Genomic DNA, 26,481 nt, shown 5'->3' with positions numbered 1-26,481 from the left:
GGGCATCTAACTACAGCTGATCAAATCATTATAAAACAGGTAAGTGATATTCTAAGTCGATCTCTCTCTTTTGTATGTCACAGTGTTGTATTTATACCATAAGACTGTAGTATATTGAGTGTAAGATGGGACTAGCATTTCAGGAATGTGTGCTGTGTTGGCAAAAAGAAAGAGGAAATGCCTGGATTTGTTTAGCGTTTTTCCTTATCACAAACACAACAGCACTAGTAGTGATTGCGCAGTTTTTTTCTGGGTTAATTATTGTAACATCCCAATTCATTAAACAAAACGTTTTTTAGACTCTCTGTATTTGATTTTCTTTTTTATATACATGATTATGCCATCAAGCTGTTCCATAAACACAATATCACACGATTAGCTGTGTAATGTGGCTGTATATCATCTGGTGGGACAGTAACGCACACACGCCTCCCACCAGTGCCGATATACAGTACAGCCACATCGCACTGCTACTCGTGTGATACTGTTCATATAAGTTAATTCAATTAAAATGTATTTAGTAAAAGAAAGATCTGAAATCACCATACAAAGGCATCAAACCAACACTCAAAACAGAAAAAATAAACAAACAAACAAACAAATAAATAAATAAATAAATAAAAAGTCTAACTAGTATGAATTAATATATTTTTTATTTGAAATAATTACTTAAAAATGATTTTTTCATAAATTGTAAACAGTATTTCACTAACCTTTAGCACACAATTGCTGTTGACCAGCAGGTTCCCAGGTTTAATGTCTCTGTGCAAAATGCCGGCTGAGTGTAGATACTTCAATCCTGTGGACAAAACACATTCATCAGCCATTTAACGGACACAAACTCTATTGACATGAAACCGACAGATCTGTCATGCGCTACAGGTTTCTGGTTTGCTCTGAAATCTAATCCAGTTGACACATAAACAGACTTTTGAACTGTGCTGCCATTTCACTCTAAGATGCAATAGAGCTTTGTGTCGCTTCAAAACACTGAAGCTATACAGTATGTTTCTTATTATGAATGACGTTAAATGTTCAGTTTAAAACATGTCAGGTGTCCTACTAGCAAACAAAAAAGTTACTGGTTTTAACACTTGTGTTTTGACACTACATTAAACACATATTTTCTTGGAATAATCGCTAAAGTTTAACTCTTACTTTTTTGATGTACATTTTAAACAAATGTTTTAAATTAAATTGTGAAAGGCTTATAAAGTAACCCCAAATATTAAGATTTCATTAGTAGACATTTCTTAATGTAATAATTTGGAGCAGACTAGCTTATAGATATCTTTAAAACTCAAAGACTAAAACTAACATAAAAAAATATTAAAATTTTCACAGGACCTTCAAGATTAACATACCATTTACAAGCCTTTTCTTTAACCGTCAGTTAAATTGAATGAAATTATGTTAATTATAAAGATTCTGAATCCTACAAAGATTCTGAATTTTCTCAATCAATCTTTTTGACGTCATAACCCAGATTAGCATGAGAAAAAGATTAATAGCCTATGAAGTCTTCGGTGCTATCATGAACACCACGACCAATAACAATCAGAATATTTGTTAAAAGGCGGTCAAAAAGATTAAATAATAAGTAACTATTCACTGTATTATTTTGAAGAGCCCTCAATCACAACATCATTGTATGTTTATTATCACAATATTTTGTCGAGCCAAGCCACCTTGACAGATTGTGTCGAGCAAGCTCAACTTAGAAGAGGAAAAGAGAATAAAAAACCCCAACAATTTTAGATCGTGGAACATTCCAGCATTTCAGGAAGGCAGATGAGTATGCTGGTGTAGTTCTAGTTCAAAGCGGTATACGCAAATGGACTTTAATTTTCAGACAGCCAGCTCAACGGCTTCTGGTGAACTGTCCTTCCATTACAAAATCGCCACGTTGAAGATGTTTTCTTTAAAAAGTAGTGATCTTCACTGCCTGATAGATATATAGTACAATATAAAGTGGATCTCAGAGGGACAAGAATCACTGCGTTAAATTCCATTTTTCCCTGCTATCTCTTTAAAATATATATTTTTTATCCCAGTATTTTCAATGGAGTTTCTGCGCTAGCCTGCTGATCCTGACGGCGCTAGATTTCACACAGTCTATCATATCGTATTATGCCTAAACAACTTAATGAATGCTCAAATTTATTTAACTAATTGTATTTTAATTACACTACCATGTCGATGCTGTAAAAGAACCTTATACAATTTTATATAGTCACATAAACCTTTCACCGGAAGTTTAACATTGGCTGAAAAACAATAGCTGTGCATAGAGCCCATTGAACTGATTCAGTTGAGTTTAATGTAAATAACAATGACTATGTTTACATGGACATCAGTAATTGATAATTTACCTTAATCTAAAAAAGCCAATAATATGATTGTGTTAATGTGAATTGTTTTTAGAATTTTCCTTTCATGTTTCTGTTTTACATGCTATAACTTTCCGACTTCAGCTGCAGTACAGCAGCTCCACTTTCCACTATTTGTACTGACTCTGTGCAGAAAATACAGTCGTGTGTGTATGGGCTATCCTGTCACAAAATGCTGTGAAAAGGCCTACATGATGGTAATAGTTTGATTAAGGTGTTTACAATTTGTCTGTGCATCTAATAGGAATACTCCACATGTCTTTATTTGATTTTTGCTGACTACGATTATGACTTTAGCTCGATTAGGTTCATCACAACTCTTCGTTTACATGGTAAAATCTTAATCAGAGTGTTGGTGTCCATGTTATCACACTGACTGTTGAAGGCTGATGAACTGAAGAGCAGCTCCAAATACTGTATTGTATTATTAAATATCAGCATATGTCTAGACTACATTCATCTCTCCTCTTTGTCTCTGGTGAGAATATTACAGTGCTAAGAAGACTGTGAAAAAAATTCTTTGGCTCAAACTATTAACAACAAAAAACCTGCTGATTGAGTTTGGTGTTGGATGAAAATAGTCTTTTTTTTCTTGAAACCCTTTCAAACTATTTGTGGTGATCAAGGCCATGTTGGGTTCTAGTTTTGGACACTTTCTGACCCCAAAACCAATCTTCTGCATTTTTCCAGCTGTGATTCTTGAAGATATTTCTCACAGTGATATGCTCTTCCAGGCTGATTCATAACACTTTCAGTTGACTGGATTTTCTGAATGATTGCCAGTATGGGTGAAAAGGGCATTTTCAGTGTTTTTGCTTATTGTCTTAAAGCCACTTCCCATTTTGTAAAGCTCAGCAACATTTTGCTGCAAATCACAGCTGTTCTTTGATCTGACCCATTATGGAGTATGACGGAGTGAGTTTGATGTTTGTTTTGCTTTATTTATAGCCCTGAGAAACAGGAAGTAATGGTCAAATAACATTGTGATTCTAGTTACTCAGGTTTACTAAAAAAATCAAACATCAATGGAAAAATCCAAAAAAAATATTGAGCTTATATGAATTCAGAGCGGTGCCAATAATTGTGGCACACATATTTAACAAAGATGTTTTTTGGGGGATAAAACCATGCTTTCCCAACTTTTCCCAAGCAAAAGATAAATACGCTACAAAACAGTCGTGTCAATAGTTGTGAAAAACATATTTAACAATTTTCTTTGTTGATAAAATGAGAGCAGATTTGTTTATTAATATATTGAGCAAAAAGAGATCAAAATTTTGCACTCCGGTGCTCACGGTGACCCAAGTTTAATTCCTGCCTCAAGGTTTTCTCCCCATGCTGTCCTCTCTACTGTCCTATCCATTAACCCTTTAACTGCCCCACCAAGAAAAAAAAATGGATTGCATTTTTTAACTCTTAGTGTCGCTAGTTAACACACTCAATGCATTTTTTTCAACACATCCCAGAAGTTCTAAAATATAAACCTCTACCAAATGATTGATATGTCGATTTATGATAAAAGTACCGTAATTAATACAATACAATTAATACATACACTATGAAAAAATATGAATTGTGAGACCAATTTATTTAAAAACATAATCAAAATAAAACATTTTTGAATACTGAATCACTTTTATTTTTAAGTATATCATAAAATATTCCAGATTGTCATTTAACATGTTTTCTTTTTCTTTTTTTACAATAAAGCCAAAATCAAGTGAAGTAGTCCAACTGGATTATGTTTGATAATGCTGTGTAAACCATTATTTAAAACAGTTATTCTTTAAATGACTTTAACAGTCATTATTTAAAACAGTTAAAATATGTCAACTATTTGATGGATCAGGCAGTTAAAGGGTTAAAGGCAACACATGTGTGTTAAAAAATAATGAATTATAGAGAGGGTGATTGTTTCTGTGTTTCTACCGAGGAGATTTTGGTGAAGTTTACAGATTGTGAAATAAAGACCTTGGTGTAAATGCGTGAGTACCTATTTTTGTGACATATCAGGATACAAATTTGTTGACGATATGGAATGACATGGGTATTACAAGACGATGATGGCCTTTTTAAGTTTGTAACTTATACATAATGTTTTTTCCCAGAAAAAAAAAATGAAGAGCATTTTTTGTTTGTTTGTTTTTAGGACTAGCCCTGTTAAAAAATGCTGGGTTCCACATAATTTCTTCATGTCGTCAACACAAATCGATTAAGCTAACTTATATTAATTATATAATATAAATTATACACTTTATATATATATATATAATTATATTATATAATATTATATAAATTATATGAAATGTCTTGTGTCCTTGTAATTTAAAACAAAATGATATTTAACGCAGTATTTTGTCATTCAAAATTTGACACAGGCTTCCTGTGATGTGGGTTTAGGGCTAGGGTTCGAGTAGAGCCATATAAGCAGTTTTTACAGTATAAAATACATTACAGCTTTGGAAAGTCCCCTTATACCATATATACAAGTGACAAGTGTGTGTGTGTGTGTGTGTGTGTGTATTTGTGCTGTATATATCTCTGTGGGGGCTTAAACCTGAATGCATACAGACTCATGGGGATTCCATACATTAAACCTATAGAAAGTCCCCTTAAAACATATATACAAGTGTGTGTGTGTACTTGTTTATATATCCAGGTGGGGACTTAAACCTGAATGCATTCAGACTCATGGGAACTTTGTGTCACTGTGGGGACAAAAATCGAGGTGCCCAAGGGTACACATGCTCATAAATCTTACAGGATGAAGTATTTTGTATGTAAAAGTATATTTTTTGTATGTGTGAAGTGTGTAAATATGCTTCATGTGAGGGTTGGGTTTAGGAGTAGGTTTGAAGTACAGTATGGGGATAGAATACATGGTTTGTATAATAGAAACATCCTTACTTCTATGTCCTCAATGAATATAGAACAAGTCTAAGTGTATGTGTGTGTGTGTGTGTCTCACCACGAAGGATCTGGTAGAGAAAGACTTTGACGTGGTCCGAGCTCAGAGGTTGTGGAGATACAATGATCTTATGGAGGTCGCTCTGCATCAGCTCCGTCACCACATAACTGCAGTAGAGTCGAGTTAAGGGGGAAAAAACAATGGCAAAAACACCAGAGGAAGTTGAATTGTGCTGCAACACTGTGAATGAGAGCCAGTATTAACACTCGTCTAAAAACAGAGCCAGTGGATAAGCAGGTCACACTGTGGAGAGGGTGAATGTGTAGAGCACCAGTGTTTGTCTAAAGCACCCCTCCTGAACTACAGTATGTCATGAGTATCACATTTTTACTGCTATTATTTACAGATTTAACAGATGTATCTGTGATGATAGAGTGCAAAGATTTTAGTTGTAGGTTTGTGGAGCAACTAGCAATGAACAAACAGCTGCTTTAGAACATCTTTGGACTATGGGGGATACCAGAGCACTCGGAGGAAACCGACGCCTGAATAAGATTTAAATTTAGGATTATTCATTTGAAAATTTCTATGTTTTTTTATTTCTGGTTTTGATAATTGAGTACAATTGTTGAAATACAACCATAAACAAATAAAATTTTAAATTTAATTCAAGCAGTTTTTAAGGACCTATGTTTGTTTTTAAGTTTTTCCAGGCCTTAAATTCATGTGTTGGAAATTCAAGCACTTTTAAATACTTTTAAGAAGCATGAAAACCCTGTATCATATAAAACTATATTAAAGTTGTTATAATATTAATGTTATAAAGTTAAATGGTCATTTCATGAATATTGTTATATAATTTTACATACATTTCTATAAAATTATAAATATATGAATTTTCATTATAATATTATGTTTTATGGTTTTCTGATTATAATAGCAAAGAAATAAAAAATACAAACATTTTGTAGACATTCAAGTGTTTTTAATTATTTGGACCAATTGTCATTTCATACTTTAGCACAATAAAAAATTATGTTTTAATAAAACAAATAACCTTCAAAACAGAATTTCAGAGAGGCTTTTTATTTGGTTTCATAGCTATATGTACAGTTAAAGTCAAATTTATTAGCCCCTTTGTTTATTTTTTTCTTTTCTTTTTTGAATATTTCCCAAATGACGTTTAACAGAGCAAGAAAATTTTCACAGTATGTCTGATTATATTTTTATATTATTTTATATTATTTCAGCTAGAATAAAAGCAGTTTTTATTTTTTTACAAACCATTTTAAGGTCAAAATTATTAGCCCCTTTAAGAATATATATATATATATATATATATATATATATATATATATATATATATATATATATATATATATATATATATATATATATATATATATATATATAAATAAATAAATATATATATATATATATATATATATATATATATATATATATATATATATATATATATATATATATATATATATAAATATATATAAATATATATATATATATATATATATATATATATATATATATATATATATATATATATATATATATTTGTTAGTCTACAGAACAAACCATCATTCTACAATAAGTTGCCTAATTACCTTAACCTAGTTAACCTAATTAACCTAGTTAAGCCTTTAAATATCACTTTAAGCTGTGTAGAAGCGTCTTGAAAAATATCTAGTAAAATAGTATTTACCGTCATCATGGCAAAGATAAAATAAATCAGTTATTAGAAATGAGTTATGAAAACTATTATGTTAAGAAATGTGTTGAAAAAAAAATCTGCTCTCTGTTAAATAGAATTTTGGGAAGCAGGGGGGCTAATAATTCTGACTTCAACTGTATGTATCCTATATACTCAAGTATTGATTATTATATTTATTGTTTATTATAGTATAATTGTACAATTTTATCATAATAAACCAAGCAAAGAAGATAAAAGTTAAATAAAAATCTTTTTAAATTAAACAGAAAACACCTTCCAACACTGCTGTAGTTTTTAGCACACAAACAAAGGCAGGATTACCAAAAGTGTTATTCATTCCTTTGGCAAAGTAAAGAAAGCATCATCACATTCAGTTTACCTGTTCAACACGACTGAGCAGGTTTGACTGAAACATCAACGTGTGATGATGATGTGGGCTTTACACAGCCATGAATGAAGGTACTGAACACACACTGAGCTCAATCCAAGAGGGAACAAAATCCAATCACCAACTACTATTACTATAATTTACTTTATCACACCGATTACACATCTAAACCAATGCAGAAGCACACATTTGGCCATTATTACAATTTGCAGAATTTAAAACACACAAATATGATCTGCTACTGCCATGCGGTCAAGCTAGAAAAACAGAGAACCAAAGGATGAAGAGGTACGATGTCCTTTCAAATAAAATCAGGACAAAAAGTACTTGTACATCTCCGGAATGAGGAAACGGAGACCTCTCAGCCAGGACACTAACTGTTTACACTTCTCCCTTCTAAAATCTATAATCTTAAGGCATAAAACCATTTGTTTTTCCTCAGGCCACATCATAGACTGTAAAAAAGATAGGGCCACATCCAACTTAAACAGTCAACACAAGAGTTGCTACTTGTTTTCTCATGGTCATAAACAGTTCAGGATCCTTACTGTTGATGATTTTCTGTAACTTATTTCTAAATACTTTTATAGAAATCTCTAAATATATTATTTGCACAGTTAAACAGTCAATGATGACGCACGTACAATTGCATATAAACCAAGTAAATGTATATATTTTTACTGTTTACTTTATTTTTCACTTATTTAAATGTCTTTCTGTCTGGATGTATGTAATCAGTTCCAGTAAACCTCAAAAATTCCTTGTGTGTCTGCGCAGACTTGGCACATACACAATTTTAAATCTAGATGTTTCCGTGCAGCTTCCTTGTTTTCTGATGTCAAGTAAAACCAGTCCACTGATTGTTGTTTTTGTAATCAGGCTCAGAAATGTTCATATTAACTTTATTGTCATTTATAAAAAGAATTTAATTTGCAAAATCAGATAACACATTTTTTTTTATATTCAAAGTATTTCTGAAAACTATCAGAAAGCTTTAGTTTTAGACTTTTTTTTGCAATTGTACATTTCAATTCACAACATAAAATTATAATATCTAAATTTTTTTTGCAAATAACACTTAATAAATATATTAAATTAAATATATTAGAATTAAAACAAAACCATTTATTAAACAGTTATATCCACTAAAAAAGAGTTTGAACAATGAACATCTTCAGTTATAGAAAGAAAATACATTTAAATTCAAATCAAATATTGTAATAAAAAAAAAAACTACAAATTTTCAACTAAATATTACATTTAACTGTTTCTTGTTTTTTCATGTTTCTTGAAATTTAAGAGTTTCGCCCCAACATTTTAATTTTGGTGTAATTTTGGACTGTGATCTTATATTTTTTGTTTGAGAAGTTCCAGTTTTTGGTACTGACGCACAAATAGAATACTGTAAAGCATTCAATAGAAATATTATTTTAATATTGTATTGTAATTTAAATATGAATATATTTTTAGTTTAGTTTAGACTTTATTGTCCGTTCGTTTTGGCACAGAAAGGAAATGTGTCTTTTACACTGGATTTAAGACAACGATTGCATACATACAACCATACAACAATCACACAATAGCAACACTTATCAAGACAACAACATAAATTAAAAACTTAAAAACCAAATTAGCCCCACATATATCACTGCAGATCATTCTTGACAACCACCTCTTTCACTTCAACAGTGATCCGATTTAAGACAACAACTGCAATTGGAATAAATGACTTTTATAAGCATTTCTTCAGACTTTAGGTATTCTAAACCTGCGTCCTGATGGTAACACTTCAAATGCTGAGTTAAGGAGATCTGTATTATCTTTAAAAATCGCAAGTGCTGTTATTTTCCATAGAGTCAAATAGAATCTGCAGCAAATGTTGTTTGTGGCCAGGTATCTTGTTTGCCTGATTGATAATTTGCGATAATTCATTTTTCTGTTTAAGTGTTGTTTTACCAAATCATGAAACAATATGTGAGAACTCTCTGTTAGTGATCTATAAGCCATGTTTAAATTTATATGTTGAAGTCAGATATTTTGAAGTCAGAATTATTAGTTTAGTATCAGTTTATTTTTTTCCCAATTTCAGTTTAACGGAGAGAAGATTTTTTCAACACATTTCTAACCATAATAGTTTTAATAGCTCATTTCTAATAACGGATTTATTTTATCTTTGCTATGATGACAGTAAATAATATTTTACAAGATATTTTTAACACACTTCTTTACAGCTTAAACAGTGACATTAAAAAGGCTGAACTAGGTTAATTAGGTTAACTAGGCAGGTTAGGGTAATTAGGGAAGTTATTGTATAACGATAGTTTGTTCTGTAGACTATCGAAAAAAATATAGCTTAAAGGAGCTAATAATTTTGACCTTAAAATGGTTTTCAAAAAATTAAAAAAACTGCTTTTATTCTAGCCTAAACAAAACAAATAAGACTTTCTCCAGAAGAAAAAATACTATCAGACATACTGTGGAAATTCCCTTGCTCTGTTGAACATAATTTTTATATAATTTTTAATAGATCAAAGGTGGGCTAATAATTCTGACTTTAACTGTATGTCTGACCTTCATGTCTAGAAGAACATTACAAAAAAGTCTTCACCTGGAGACACATTAGGACACACATTATTACACGTGCTAAAGAATGAACAACAGGCAATTATCTGCTTCAGAGCTACGAGTCTCTCAAAACAAACAGCAACTTCAGCAATCAACACATATGAGCGCAGATGCAACACGTCGCCTGTCAGTAAATACGAGCAATGGAGAAAGCGAAGGAGGACTTCCTGGCAGAGACAACCTGCCTGTGATCTTCCTATTATATACACACAAAGATGAGCAGCTCTGTCATCCAGTCCAGTCAAGCGCTTGCACTCAATGACAGAGAACCCGTCCTAGACTCGCAAAAACTTTGTGAGAAGGGCCCCTGTCTGTCAGTTAACTGTCAGTGAGCTAAAACAATCAGCAATACAATACAAAAGAAAATTACAAATAATAGGATAAATGCAACTGAAATAAACCAAATAAACAATTTCAGCCCAGTAAAAATAATCACATAAAATACAGCCGGTGCTGATAACCTAGTGATTAAGTGCGCTGACACTTAGAACTCAGGTGCTCATAGTGACCCGAGTTTATTTCCCAGTTTGAGGTCTTTGCTGATCCTTCCACCACTCTCTGCTCCCAATTCTTTCCTGTCCGTAATCTCCGCTATCCTGTCCAGATAAAGGTGAAAAGCCCCTAAAAATATTAACATAAATTAACTATACATTTATTATTAATATTATTAAAATTACTAGTTACTCACTGCATGAATCCCTCTTTTCCTTCTGATTCTCTAATTTGTTTCAGTTGTAAGTGTAAGCTTTGGACAAAAGCATCTGCTAAATGACTAAGTTTATTTTCCCTTGCCTCAGTCTTTTTATTCATCAGGGGTCGCCACAGTGAAATGAACCGCCAACTTATCAAACATATGTTTTACACAGTGGATGCCCTTCAAGCTGCAACACAGTACTGCAAAATGCCTATACACTCTCATTTACACACATACACCACAGACAGTTTAGTTTATTCAATTCACCTTTAGCACATGTCTTTGGACTGTGGGGGAAACCCACTCTAACCAGCAACTCTCTGGCTGGTAAGTGAAAGTGTTAACCACTGAGCCATCAAAAATTTAAAATGAAACAACTGCACAGATCTACACCGGAAAACTTGTGACATTTTTTTTTAAACTGTTTCCATTCATTTTAGCTATAAATAATTAATTGAGTTCAGGTTAAAAGATCTTAAAGCAGACAATTTAACATATTTTTGTGTGTGTATTTGTCCATTTAGACACATACTTGAAGACTAAAGTGTCTGTGTTTAGTTCAGACTGAATGCAGTAAAGGAACTTTAGGAACATTTACTATTACGGAGCACGTCCAACAGTCACATATTATTACAAAATTTGATTGGTTTGGAAGTTGCACAGAACAAGCGACAGCACGAAAAGAACAGAATATATTGTTTTCTCAACCTTTTAAAGCCAAAATAATACAAACAAAATTAAAATCTTGTGCAGAACCCTAAAGTTTTTACAACCCAGGATCATTGGAAATACGTGCCCATGACTTTATTTTTAAGAACTGACAAATATGTACCCTGGACTACACTGTCTTGCAGTTTTTGTTTCACAAATCCACTAGAGGGCGATGTGTGCATTTTTGACAATCTCAAAAACTGGGTGCACGTTTTCTCATATGTATCACTTCTCGAATATATCCACCAGAGACCAATGTAGTAGACATTACTGTAAATATTAACGTCTTTTTTATTGTGCGCATACATGAGAAAAACTGGTCACCCTCTTCTAAAAGAGAAAAGCCATAGCGGATGCTTCTACCAAGGTTATAACAGTTTAGGTTTTTTCATTAGTTTTAGTTTTTATTTTGTTTAGACTTTGTGTTTTCAAAGTCAGTAAGTTTTAATTAGTTTTTAGAGGCAGATTTGCTAGTTTTTATTAGTTTTAGTATTATTTATGTTTTTATATAAATTTGATTATTTGTTAGGTGCAAGATACAAGATCATCAGAATATTGTATATAATAACTCAACCAAAGATATATATTTAAAACCTGTATTCAGAGGACACATGAACACTACCATCCTCAAGTTCAAATACAACAGCCCACAAGATAGCAGGCCTAAGTACCGTTCAATATGTGTGCAGGGCTGCTTCTGGGGTTAGATACACATCAGTAATGGAAAACTGACAACCCTCCCATGTTAGGGCTCAACATATCCAAAATATGTAGTTAGCAATCATAATTTCAGTCAGTTAAAACATCACCATGATCTGAAAAGTTTCTTAAAATTATTACATTTTGCAACCCAACTGAAGCATGATTCACGTATAAAAATTCCATTAAGATTTTCTGTTGTGAAATAAACTTACGTTTCGCCAGATCCTCTCATTAAACCTCGGTTTACCCATTCTGCAGTTGTTCAAGTTTAGTTCAGTTACAGCAGGCTATCATGTACTGTTTGTGTCCGGTTCCCTAAATCACACATGTGCCTTATTATTACCCGTTCGCAAATTCAATGTCTGTGACCTGTTCTGATAACAAAATAGCTCAGGGAATTGGTTTATTTTGAGTCCGAATTGTTTTAAATGATTCAGTTCGATTTGATAAACTAGTTCAACTGGTTCGCTTAGAAGATCTGGTTAAAATGAATGATTCGTTCACGATCAGGATCACTAATATAGAAATAAAACCCATTATTGGACACAAATGTGTTAAATTAATACTTTTAAGTGTCTGCTCGGGTCGTATTTAATGCTGTCACCGTGCTGCTTTCATGTCCACTCGTTTTTTTTGTCGTGGGAGCAACAAGGTCTGGCTGGAGGAGGACCGGCTTGACCTGGCCAACGGTAGCAGGATTACAGACACCAATGTGCCGTACGCCTCAAATACCAGGCATAAAACTGGCAACGCAAAGTAAATAAATTTACTTCTCAAAGGCTAATGCATTAAATACATTTACAGAGACGAAAACTAAGGATGTTTTTGCTATAATTTTAGTTAGTTTCAGTCAGTTTTGTATGAACACAATACAGTTTCAGTTAGTTGTATTTTTTTAAGTCTTGTTTTTTTTTATTTCAGTTAATATAAATTATTTTGCATTTTTTTGTTTACGTTAACGATAATAACCTTGGCTTCTACCTCAACCTCATGATCTTTTTGGGTTTCATTTTGTTTTATTGGGCTTGTGGAACCATCATTCCTTGGACTTGAACCCCGATCTGCTCCACTCCACCTCCACACACATCTTGCTACACTTAGGTAATCAGTCAGAGGTGCTGCCTGGTATCATTAAGTTTTACACACAAAATGCAGCAAAACGTACTCGTGAGAATGTGCTTATCAATTCTCATGTCTACATTTTCCCAATAAGCATGTGTTGAATTTTATCATCTTTGAAAGTCGGGGTGGTTTGGAGGCTCTGCTTTCATACTGTACACATATAGGCTGGATTGGCTCTGGTCATGCACAAGGCTTGACAAATGCAGATCTGCAGTAAAAAAAAAAGCCCATCCAGTCATCTACACTGCGGCCGAGTCAGCAGAGGTGTGGGTGTGTGTGTGTGTGTGTGATAACTAGAGCTGAGCATGCAGGCCTGCTTGATTGACTGTCTGCTGGGACAAGCTCATCTTCCTTCCAGCCTTCGGTTTTCCCTCAAGTTTCTCAGCTACAAGAGTGTCACAAGTATTTTCATGCCATCTTTCACAGTGTCACTGCAAATTGACACGGCTTCTCTTCGCAGCCTCTCTCCCTCGTCTCTCTTCCTCTTTTAGTGTTTTTTACACAGGTTTTTTTTTGAGCTGCTGTTAGTCTTTTTAAACTTATAACTCTAAACGCCCTGATTTACTTGAAGGGACAATGTAGGATGAAGTGGTTTGACGTCCTTTCGAACAAAATCAAGACAAAATTATGCTGTTTCAAGAGTTTGCCAAAATGAATAGATTGCTATGGCTGTTAACTACTATTCGCTTTGCATAAGCATTGGGTTGTATCCATTAAGTTATATGTGTGACTCTTTGGCTCCACCTTTTCTTTGATAAAATAATCTTTTATGGGTAGAATTGCTAATTTGGGGATTTTGTCATCTAATTTAGTGAGTATTTTTTACAGGTACAGTGGTCCTTCATAAATCATGGGTGTTACGGTCGAAAAACAGCCCGCAATAGATGAAATTCGCGAAGTAGACCTCTTTATTTTTTACAATTATTACAGATGTTTTAGGGCTGTGAAACCCCTCACTACACACTTTATACATTGTTCTAAGACTATCATTAACATTTTCACACTTTTTTTCATGTTTAACCACTAAACACTGGTTTCTACCTTCATTTAGCATGTCAAGAAGTCAACTTTTTGTGAGATGATTAGCATCTTCCGCTGCCTTTTGGATGCTACCGCAGGTGCCTATGATGGTGCATAACGTTTTGTCGACATTGTGGTGTTTGTTGGGGAGAAAATTTGCAAACATACAGTACAGCCCTTTAGAGTCCCGCTGCTAACGATAAAGATTTGTGTAAATCTGGCAAGCAGAATGCATTCTGTACTGTACAGGAGATACGCCAAGAAGGAGATTGATTGACAATGGTCTACAGCCAATCAGGACGCAGAACACAATGCGCTAATCAGGGCAAAGAACACAATGCATTCATTAAGACGCAGAACACAATGTGCTGTAAAAAAAAAAAAAAAATCATGTCAATTACATTAAAAAAATCTGCAAAACTGCGAGACCACGAAATGTGAACTGCGTTATGGCAAGGGACCACTGTATTGTAACTTTTATTAATGTTTTATAAAAAAATGCCTATTTTGCCTAATTCAAATACACATTGGGTGATTATTTTGCCAGTTAGTTTTTTTTTTGTCATAGACAAAATAAAAACATAAGGCAGACATTCTTTAAATTGAAACATTTTCTCTCATTCTCTCATCTCTCTCTCTGTAAACACCCCACAGTTATTGTCTTAATTTGAGAATTTGTACAAATAATGTATGGAATCTATAAAAAGGAAATCAATGTAATGCAAAGATGATGTCACAAATATGCTATAAATATGTATGACATAATCTGACAACATTTAGGCCCAATCCCCTTAGCTCTCCCCCTTCTCCCTTGTTTTGCGCATTCATGTGAAGGGGTAGGGATGTCCCAATTCTCTTTAGCTTGAAGACGTAGGGCAAAGAAGAAGGGCTAGCCCTTGAAACTGAGATTTTTCAGAACCACCATCTACAACAACAGCATGGCTGCACACAAAAGTAAGGAGATGCACAATTTTTTTGTCATTGTTACGAATATTTACAACAAACAAGCATATGTTTCAATACATTCCTAACGGTGTTCGTGTTTTACTGTCATGCTTTAAAAAAAAAAAAAACACTAAAATAAAAAACGCTAAATTTGTCTCTATAATCTATAATCCCTAATAACTCCTGTATAGCAGGCCCACAACATACTTTCACGTCTGATCCTCAAATATAATAGTATTCATATGAAATAGTTTCATATAAAGTAAGAGATTGCTATGAAATATGATGACGTGTTGTAGTGGGGTCCGATTATATAGGGATAAATTTTGAAGCCCTTCCCCTTCACACTCTGTTTCAAGGGTACAAAAATTAAATTGGGATTGGGCCTTAATGACTTTTCAGGAATTTGACTTTTCTAGCTACTTTTTTTACTAAAGGGATTTAGCAACATTGTTTCTGCATCCAAAACTTGTTTCAGATGTCAGGTGTCCACATGCAAAAACAGAGTAAAGATCTTTTATCTAAAAAAATATATAGTTTTTATGCTTTTGTATAGAGGCCAAAAGCTGTATTTAGTATCAATTTATTTTTTGCTGTCTGCCTAATTGGGATGTTTATCCAGAACACGCAAGATAAAAAGTAGCAACCTTGCAAAACACACACATACTGTCGCAAAGAAAATGCAAAAAGCATTAGCAACCATAGCAGGACAACAACACTCAAGCACTGGGGATTTTCTTCTGTGTCCTTACAATTCAAAAGCGTATGGACTATAAAGAGCCAATTCTCTACCCACTTTACCTCAGAAATGTTCACATTCATTATTAAAATCAAGCAATAATTGTTTCACAGGCCTTTTGGTGTAATAAAAGATTACTACACTGGAAACAGGGCAACAGGGCTTTGCTGTTCATTTGTCACACAAACCAATTTTTCGAAGTATCTGGTCATTTACTTAGTAACTTATGAACACAAACCTGTGACTTATCAACAACCACAACATTTACTGCAAGTTAACAAGTCGGTAATGCCATGTTGGAAAATTGTTAATTTTTTACATCAGCATGAAAGATTAAATAATATCCAAGGTTTAACAGACAAATTCACCTAAAAATCTAAACTCAAGCGAAGGCTGGGCCAATAAACGGTATTATGTCAAATCAAAATGCAGTTTATGTCAATAACAATGATAAGCTCTGGACTTTTTACTCTATATTGATCTAAGAGCCAATCACACAGCAGAAATGTGCAACAATGCGAATCTAAAAGTGTGTTAATATTAGAGATGTACTGAATTTTTGGCCACCGTAAATTTATCGGTCGAAAATGTTATCGGCTGTTTAATGGACCCTCTAATTTTGGTGGCTTCAATCATTGTTGGGGTACTCTTTTAAATCTGGACGCATTAAAAACTTATATCAAAATATATTTTTAGATTTTTATATTAAAATATTTTTTGGATTTCTTTTGAAAATACTGTCAGTTGGATTTAGGGAAGTGGCTGGCGAGTCAATTGGTGCTTTTGAAAACACTATTGGTTAGGTTTAGGATAGGAGGAGGGTGGGTCAGTTATTCAGTCAGTCAGTCAGTCAGTCGACAGCGGCCTCAAGTGGATTTACGTGAGAACACCAGGTGCTAATGGCACTTGCAAGAGAAATTTGAGATCTTAAAAAAGTGAACACAGCAGCCTCTGGCGGATTCACAAATACAAAAACTGCAAAAAACGTAGCTCCTGGGACGTATTTGTCGCTCATCAGAAATGTTTATAGTGGTACATTTTCAGAATGCGCCTGGGTTGCTTAAATATCTATTTACCAGTCATGACTCATTTTTTTTTGTTAAATAAATAAAAAAACAAGTTACATTTCATAAATTTGCAGTGATTTTTCCTTACAATTGGTGCTTGCCGAGTGTTAATCTCAAGCCCTGAACACTACTTTGAGTAAGTAAACACTCAAATGTTGGCATCTGGGTGAATAGCAGCTTAATAAAGCACCCTTTTAACCTGAAAAGCAAACCTGTGCAATCTTCCAACAGAGGCTTTTGTCACGTGCCTAATTAGCCTCATGCAAACGGTGGCTATGCTCGATTGCTTCACTGAAATGCAAATCACACATACTGACTCTGCATACACACACACACACACACACACACACACACACACACACACACACACACACACACACACACACATACACACACACACACACACACACACACTAAAGAGCTGAAAGGAGACTACAGGGAGATAATTCTGCTGGTTCTTGGTGGCCCGTGACTTACTTTCTCTCCCTTGTGACTTTCTCTTTTTTATTTCCGCCAGTAAATGAGTGTTGAACCAGCGCTGGCAGATCGCTGTGCCAGAAAACACAGCTTGACTGTGGGTAGATGAGGAGAGACTCCCCTACTGAATGACTGACTGACAGCTGAGGGAAACGCAGTGATTCCTCTAAAAGCTTTCTATTGTGACGAACAGCAGAAAAGACAAGAACACACCTTGTCTTCCCTGACATCATGAAGAGTGAACGCACAAATACATCCACTATTCTACAGGCTTTCAGAGAATCGACATTTATATTTTGCCACTTGCTTTTTCTCAATTGATTTTTATTTACTGCATTTATTTGTATAATTATATATATTGTATTATATGTAAATTATATGTATTATATGTTAATTTCTGAAGTATTGTTTTTCCTACAATGAATGTAATTTGCAAATGGTTTCCAACATTCTTCAAACCATGTTCTTAACTGTTCAACATTGATTTCTATAGTATTGTTTTTCCTACAGTGAATGACATTTGCAAATGGTTTCCAACATTCTTCAAATTATCTACTTAGGTGTTAAACATTCATTTCTATAGTATTGTATTTCCTACAATGAATGTTAATTTTACATGTTTCCAACATTCTTCAAATTATCTTCTTTGGTGTTCGCCATAACCTTCTATAGCAGTGGTTCTCAAACTGTGGTACGTGTACCACTAGTGGTACGCGGGCTTCCTTCTAGTGGTACGCGGAGAAATGAAATATGTCATGTACATGCCACATATATTTCAAAATTTATCAAAAATGATGTATATAATATGCCATACATGACATTTAGCCTATATTTCTGAGTTTATCTGCCATGTTTTTTTAACTGTGCAGAGTTGTAGCTGCTTTACTGGGCCTACTACGCTGCTGTATTTCAATACTGCTCATTTTGGTGGTACTTGGAGAGACAATTTTTTTCTGAAGTGGTACTTGATGAAAAAAGTTTGAGAACCACTGTTCTATAGTATTGTTTTTCCTACAGTGAATGTCATTTGCAAATGGTTTCCAACATTCTTCAAGATATCGTCTTTTGCATTCACCATTGATTTACATGATATTTAGCATTAGTAAAGGTTGTTATACTAGTTATAATAAATGCTATAAATTTAAACACCAAACAAACAGAAATTATTTTTTTATCAGTTCAATCAAAAATAAAAGTTCTGTCATCATTTAGTCACCCTCAGACCTGTTTGAGTTTCTTTCGTCTGTTGAACATAAAGGTAGATATTCTGAAGAATCTTGTAAAACCGGTAGCTATTGACTTCCACAGTATTGTTTTTTCCTCCTGTACAATTCAAAAGCTTCTGGTTTCCATCACTCCTCGAACTATTATGTGTTCACCACTAAGCAGTTTAGTTTTTTTTATTTTATAAAATGGACTTCTAAGAGTAAAAGGGTTGCCAACATTATTCAAAATATCTTTTTTTTGGGTTCACCATTAATTTTTATGGTATTGTTTTTGCGATTGTTGTCATTTGCAAATGGTTTATAACAAAGAACATATTTCAAATTATCTTTTTTGGTGTTCAACATTAATTTCTACAGTATTATATTTCCTTCAGTCAACGTCATTTATAAGTAGTTTCCAACATTCTTTAAAATATCTTCTTTGGTGTTCACCATTATTTCTATAGTATTGTTTTGCTATAGTGAATGCCAATTGCCATTTGGTTTCCAACATTCCTCAAAATTTCTTCGTTGGTTAGGTCACTCTATTAAAACCTGGAAAGCAGCAGAAAAGATTATGGGAGCATCTGATTGTTATTGTTATTCCACCCCCTATCTGGTATAACAATAATATATGTACTGGTAACAAACCATACAAATGCTGGGCAGAAAATAGTATCTTTGTGTTAAAGGACCTATACAATGATGACAGACTTAAATCTTTTCAGATTTTGAAAGAGGATTTCTCTCTCCCAGGATTCTCTTTTTTTCTTATATTTAAGATTGAGGTCTGCGCTGAAAGCATATGGAGTACCTTGGTCGTTCAAAATATCCCCTCATCCTATGATAGACTGGATAGATTCTAGTTTGGACTCTATAGTAAATATAATTTATAAATCACTTATAGTACGACAATATTCAAATATATCAATTAAGGGTTTTGTCACTTCAAAAAACCCAGCTCACCAAATGATTCATTATTTATTCATTTTTAAGGCGTATGCCACACCCTACCTGTTATTTAAAATGAAAAGAAAATCAGACCCCTTTTATGTACTTATATACACATGTTCCGCGAATGTCCCTAAATTGCATTATTCTGGACCAAAGTACGAGAGTTTCTATCAGAACTAATGGAAACTCAGATTCAATGCGACTCATTGCATTTTCTCATGCTGGACGATTCATCACTCTCCTTATCCATCAACCAAAGAAAGATTCTGTCAGTTGTTCTGACAGCTGCTGCTGCAAAAAAACAATCCCGAAACTATGGTTGGATCCATCTGCTCCAACTGATCTATCCTGGAGGCCCTATCTAGTAGACATTATTAGTTTGGAACACCCACAGCCAAAATAAATGATGCCAGTAAAAAAAAAAAAATACTGTACAATTTTGGTTAAATATCAGAGAGACTGTATCATTTATGTTTCAATCCTGATTTTGTACTTAATATTACAATATTACTGTTTTTATTTTATTTTACACTTTTTGTTAGGTGGATCTCGGGCTTTGTTCAAAATCAAAATGTTCAATAAAAAACTATTTAAAAAAATCTTTGTTGGTGTTCACAATATTCATCAATATCATGTAATGTTCATCACCATTCATTTCTATAGTATTTTTTTCCAACACTGGATGTCGTTTGCAAATGGTTTTAAAGTTTCTTCAAAACATCTTCTTTAATATGTTTACCATTCATCTCTATAGTATTGCTTTTTCCCTATGCAATGGATTTTATTTGTAAATGGTTTCTAACATTCTTCAAAATATCTTCTTTGGTGTTCATCATTAACTTCTATAGTAAGTATTGTTTATCCTACAATGAATGTCATTTGCAAATGGTTTCCAACATTCTTCAAACTATTTTCTTTGCTGTTCATCATTGATTTCTATAGTATTGTTTTACCTACAATGAATGACACTTGCAAATGTTTTCTAGCATACTTCAGAATATCTTCTTTTGCGTTCACCAATGACTTACATGATATTTTGTCACTACAATGGATATCAATGGCTTCTTATTTCCAACATTCTGAAAAATCTCTTCTTTCATGCTCAACAGAAAAAAAATAACTCAAAGATTCAGGTTGAGCAAATAACAAGAGAATTTTCATTTTTGGGTGAACAACAGGTGTAAACAGTGACAGAAAAACAAACCTCTCATTTTTACTGCTTTAAGACATGCTATATTACTAGAATTACTTTGTTCCCACAATGTATGGTATACAAGGTAAGACCGAACACAGCTCACACTTAGCCTACACACTCCCACAAACACACACACAAACAGCGCAATGTGTGAGACTGAACATGGCTTTCACATAATAGCAAGGTGTAATGGCTGCAGATGCAGATGGAGGGAGGCGTACAGTATTTCGCAGCTTTTGCCGGGTGTTAATTGACCTGCTTGGAGACCCGGAGGGGAGGGGAGAAAACGGCTAATTCTGCTCATCCAGTGTTTTCGGTAATTAAACCCAGAGCACCTTTGCTTCTGTCAGCCTATTGGCCACTGTAGCCTTTTATCTTCCTGCCTCAGCAACAGCACTGCTTCTGCAGGTCAAATCACATTTAAAGAGCCATTACAGGAAAGCAGACGAGAAGAAGAAAGAGTTCAGCTGATCAGAGGAAAGAGACAGCAAACAGGACAAAGGCGTCTCAAAATAAAATAAAATAAAAAATGAAATGAAATAAAATAAATTAAAATAAAACAAAATAAAATAAGAAAGTAATTAAATCATTTCAATGTAGTCATGTCATTGGCCCATAAACTTTTCTTGCTTGTTATGAAGCAATTTTATAACTGTAACAAGAGAAAAGGTAGTCATAATTTAATGTTAAAAGAGCTACCATCACATAATTTATCAATATGTGGCTCTTTTTGGTTTCTTAGAAGCTACAGAAATTAAAAATGAAATCTAAGAAATATGTTGGGACTATTGTTTTTATTTACATCCCTCAAAATGGTATATATATATTAGGGGTGCAGCGTTTCAATCTACTCACAGTTAAGTATGTATCACGGTTTTAGGGTCACGGTTTCAGTATGGTACGGTTTGTGCTATGCTTAGAAAAAATCTCTACAATTCAAAGAACACTAAGAACAATAAACATATTTATTGGGGAACAAACACCTGACAATGCACTAACTACACACACATGACTGTAGATTTGCATGTTCTCACATTAATTAATTAAAAGTTGGGCATTTTGAAAATTGTTTGTTCAAATAAATTGCTTAAGAAAATAAAGAAAAAAAGCTTAAATTTCCCCTTTTACTATTTTACATCTCAACTCAACAGTCTCTCTCAACCAATTAACAGAATAATTATGTCAACATCTTAATAACTGAGCACTTTTAAAGTATTGATTACTTCTGTTTACATTATGCTTGCATTACCAAGGCAACAACACATTTTTATTTATGATTTCTGTATGACTTTATTATGATTCCAGAGAGCTCCATTTCACTTAACACCATATAGTGAATGAAACTTAAGCAAAGAGAGAGCGCTCGGCTCTTCCCTCTTAATTCAGCGGGAACAGTCAGTCGAGAAGAAAACTGTTGAGCAGACAGCGGGTAAACAGAGTGAATAGCAAGAGTGATCAGGTGGGGGAGCAGACCTGTTGTATGTCTGTGTCCGTATGGGACGCTTCTGGGTCTGAACAGACCTTGATCCACCTGTTATTGACCACTGAACTAGGCTATCTTTGCAACAACAACAAAAAATGGCATTCGTTATGTCTTTGTGTCTCTCTGAACTTATATCGAGTGTCTGTTGAACACTGACAGCAATGCGCTGTGATTTGGCTTCACCTGCGTATTTGCGCTATATCTCCTTCACTTGCCATCCTGAAACACAAAGAAACTGCACACGCACACACTGACACCTGAGGAAACGTGATGTCAACAACAGGTTTACATTCTAAGGGGTGATTGGACAGGTTTTTATACGTGCAATGAATGGGAAAGGTAATCGGAAGCGTTCAAAGGCATTTAATCTGCAAATGATAAAAAAAGCAATATAAGATCCAATAAAATAAAATAATAATAATTTAAATGTAAAAGCTAAAAACTATAATGTAAACAAATTAACATTTGAAACATTAAACATTAAATAGCATAAACAAAATAATAAAGCATTAAAAACAACATAAAATAAAATAAGAATACAATAGAGCGACTGGTTCTGCAGGTGAAGTCACATTTTATGAATCATTAGAAAACACTAGAAGAAAAATATAAAGACTTTTAGACAAAGCAGGAGAAATGATTTTAAAAGCTGCCTTGCAAGTTGAGCGTGAGCTTGTGCAAAAAGCACAGATGAGTCAGTCTGTGATCCCGAAGACAATCTGTGTTTGACAAGGGACTCTTCTTACACCTTCAGCACATGCTGGAGGGAAAACACCCACAGCCACACACACTTTCACATCTTACCACAATAATGCTCAGCCTAATGTGCTACAGATAATGCTCAATAGAATAAAATAATAAAATAAAAAAAATAAAATGAATTACAAGAAAAATAAAATAAATGAAAAATAAGATATGACTAAATAAACTGCACAATAAAATGAAATTAAATATAGAAATAACAAAAAGCATAAATAACAATAATGTGTTAAGATAGTAAATTAAAATAGGGAAAAAATAAATATGAATGTATTTAAAAGTTACATACAAAAAACTAACATAGGAAAATATATGATAAAGTTAAATCAAATGCAAAACAAGAAAACATGATTAACTGCATATACTGTAATAAGTCACCAAGGTGCAATTATGAAAAATAAGATAAATAATAAAATAAAATAAAATAAAACCAATGAAAAATCATAATTAGGAATTACAACAATTACACAAATAAAACAATTAAAATAAATAAGAAAGATAAGGTCAAATAAACTACCAACTTAAATGAAACAAAATCTAGATCTAGCATAAAACTACATTAATACCAAATGCATTAATATATTCAATTAAAATAATGAAGATAATGATTTATAATTAATCAACAATTATGAAAAAAGGATAAAGTTAAATTAAAAATCATTATCAAAAATAAATAAATAAATAAATAAATAAATAAATAAAATAAAATTAAATTAAATTAAATTAAATTAAATTTATAAAAAATAAAAAAAAACGTATTTCCTGCAAACTACTTTATTAACGACCAACCAGTTTTACTTGTACTGGAACAACAAAACTCAAAACTGACAAACAACCAGACTTACTAAATAACATAAAGACAACGCGATGACAAACGATCAGAAAGTGCCTAGTGTGATTGATAGACTGGTTAAACAGCAGACTTTCACAGACTAATGCACATCCTCAGCCTCGTGAACACTGAAGAAAAGATGCTTTAAAACAAGCCTGACTGCTGTTCAGCTTCTCTTGACATTCTGACTTTATTCAATAATAGATGCATGATAGAGCAGCCCAGCGTTACTCTGCTCACTCTATAAATAGACAGCAGGTTATATATACAGAAAGAGCCTTCATCATGAGGATGAACATCTGCTTCAAATCTGGATATTTCACTGATGTGAGCTTTAAATTGATCCTTCTAACACACACTTGACCACGACCTAATACAGTATGCTTAGCAACATATTTAAGGGAAAAAATAATTGAAATGTTAGGTATATTAATAAAGATTGTATTAATGATGTAATTTAATACAAGTCATTTATTAGGTTAAGAAAAAAATTGCTTCGTTATTTATTTAATTAAATTTACCGTAATTATATTTATTGTGTGGTTTAAATTTCATTTTATTATATTTTATTGTTACTATTTTTTATTATATTTGTATTTTCACATTATAATTTTGTATTAAATTATCACTGCATGTTAGCGCTGCTAATATTTTTTATATTTAATTATTTATTAATACATTTTTATTATATTTATTATTATTTATATTATAACATTTATATATTTTATTTTATTTTTTTACTGATTAAATTAACTAGCTTCATTATGTTTAGTCATTATTTATTATTGCTTCACATTAATTTGACATTTATTTTACTTTATTTTAGATGTAGAAATTTTTTTTCGGATTTAGTTTTAAGTGTAATTTATTTTACAGTAAATTATCTTATTTTATTTTTAATTTTTTGTTATTTTGTATTTTATAAAAATTTTATTTTACTAATTATTTTATGACTGCTATATTTTCATTTTGTGCTTTACACATTTATTTTATAAGTTACATTTTAAAATGCTTTTGACAAAACAAAATAAACAAAATAAAATAAAACAAAATGAAGTGAAGTGAAACAAAACAAAGCAAAACAAAAAACTAAACAAAAAATAAACGAAATGAAAGAAAACAAAACAAAAAACAAACAAAAAACTAAAATAAAAAACTAAATGAAATGAAACAGAACAAAACAACAAACAAACAAACAAAAAAATAAATAAACAAAAAATCAAACAAACAAAAAACAAAACAAAACAAAACCTGATATTTTAAGAATAGGCACCAGTACTCAACTGCTCAGATAGACAACTGCAACAAATGCAGATAGAAGTCTGTCTGTCCTAGTGCGGGTCTCTGCTAATTTCTCCTTTCAGCTGTGGATCAGCATCTCGAATGCATTAGTGAGTGTTTAACTGGGCTCCAGAAAAGTGGAGAAGAGACAGAACGTCCATCCCATCTTGTCCTGGGGGATTCACTTATGACACAAGACAGAACACATGTTTGTTCTTACATATGCACAGCGCCCACTTACACGCACACCACACTGGATATATACAGTCAGATATAGAGAAGTCTCCTCTTATATAGAGAAATATAAATTAAGAGTTTATTAAATTAAATTAATAGTATTATTATTTAATATAACAATAAAGGTACAAATATTTTTATTTTTTGTGATAATAATAAACAACATTTTGTTGTATTTTATAATATTTACAATATATATTTAATTATATTTTCAATTACAAATGTTCAATTATAACAAAAAATTATTTAATCGAATCATTTTATTATTTAATATAACAATACAATACAATACATTTTAACCTAATATTTTAAAATAATAATAATACTTTTAGATAAGAACATTTGTGGTGTTTCTGTCCTAAATGAATGTATTTTTGTGTGATTAAATTAATTTATAAGGCAGTCACTAACTATCAAAAGAACCCTTCTTACTGAACAAATCATTAGAATAAAAATACTGCAAAATCATTTCTTATCAACATCTCAAACCTCCAGCTCTCTATACAGAAAACACACTATATTTAAAACAAAGCAGTGATAAAAAGTACATTCCAGCATCGGAAGGCAATGTGTTTATAACACAAACCGTGACTGATTAACTGAAGCACTTTCACCGTAGGCGTCTGCTAAAATGCAGCATATATGAACCGGCAGTCGAGCAGTCAGATGAAGAAATAACAGCCATTATGAGGAGAAAAGCATTGAGCACAATTCACACATCAGTCACTCAGAAAGACTCCATTCAGCAAAAGATATAATTAGCCTGAAATACACAGCGGCAGTGTTGTAGGAAATAACCTTTCCAAACAGGTCTGCTGAAGACCAGCGAGGTCCTCAACCTCAGGAACATGGGCTTTTATTAAAGAAGACATATCACACCCCTTTTCATAAGATTTGAAACAAATTTCTGGTGTGTCTGTGAAGCTTCATACTTAAAACACCTCACAAATCATTTATTACAGCTAGTCAAATTTGCCGCTATTCGGATGTGTCCCTTTAAATGCAAATCAGCGGTTAC

The 26,481-nt window shown here is 32.8% G+C and overlaps 1 protein-coding gene and 1 long non-coding RNA gene across 3 annotated transcripts in view; one reads left to right on the top strand and one right to left on the bottom strand.

The window, feature by feature from the left end:
• The window catches only part of nlk2 (nemo-like kinase, type 2), a 148,696-nt gene that overhangs the window by 47,995 nt on the left and 74,220 nt on the right, over positions 1 to 26,481 (bottom strand). For both annotated transcript variants that reach the window (XM_017350980.4, NM_001113485.2), the window contains 2 exon segments: positions 5,359 to 5,465; positions 714 to 799 (listed from right to left, as the gene is read on the bottom strand). In XM_017350980.4, coding sequence (XP_017206469.1) covers positions 714 to 799; positions 5,359 to 5,465 — 193 coding nt within the window.
• Positions 1 to 26,481, top strand: part of LOC137487766 (uncharacterized) — a 190,447-nt gene that overhangs the window by 101,306 nt on the left and 62,660 nt on the right. The window lies entirely within an intron of this gene.

This window comes from Danio rerio, chromosome 15 (assembly GCF_049306965.1).
Source record: "Danio rerio strain Tuebingen ecotype United States chromosome 15, GRCz12tu, whole genome shotgun sequence".
Classification (NCBI taxonomy): domain Eukaryota; kingdom Metazoa; phylum Chordata; class Actinopteri; order Cypriniformes; family Danionidae; genus Danio; species Danio rerio.
This window is presented reverse-complemented; position numbering and strand designations above follow the sequence as displayed.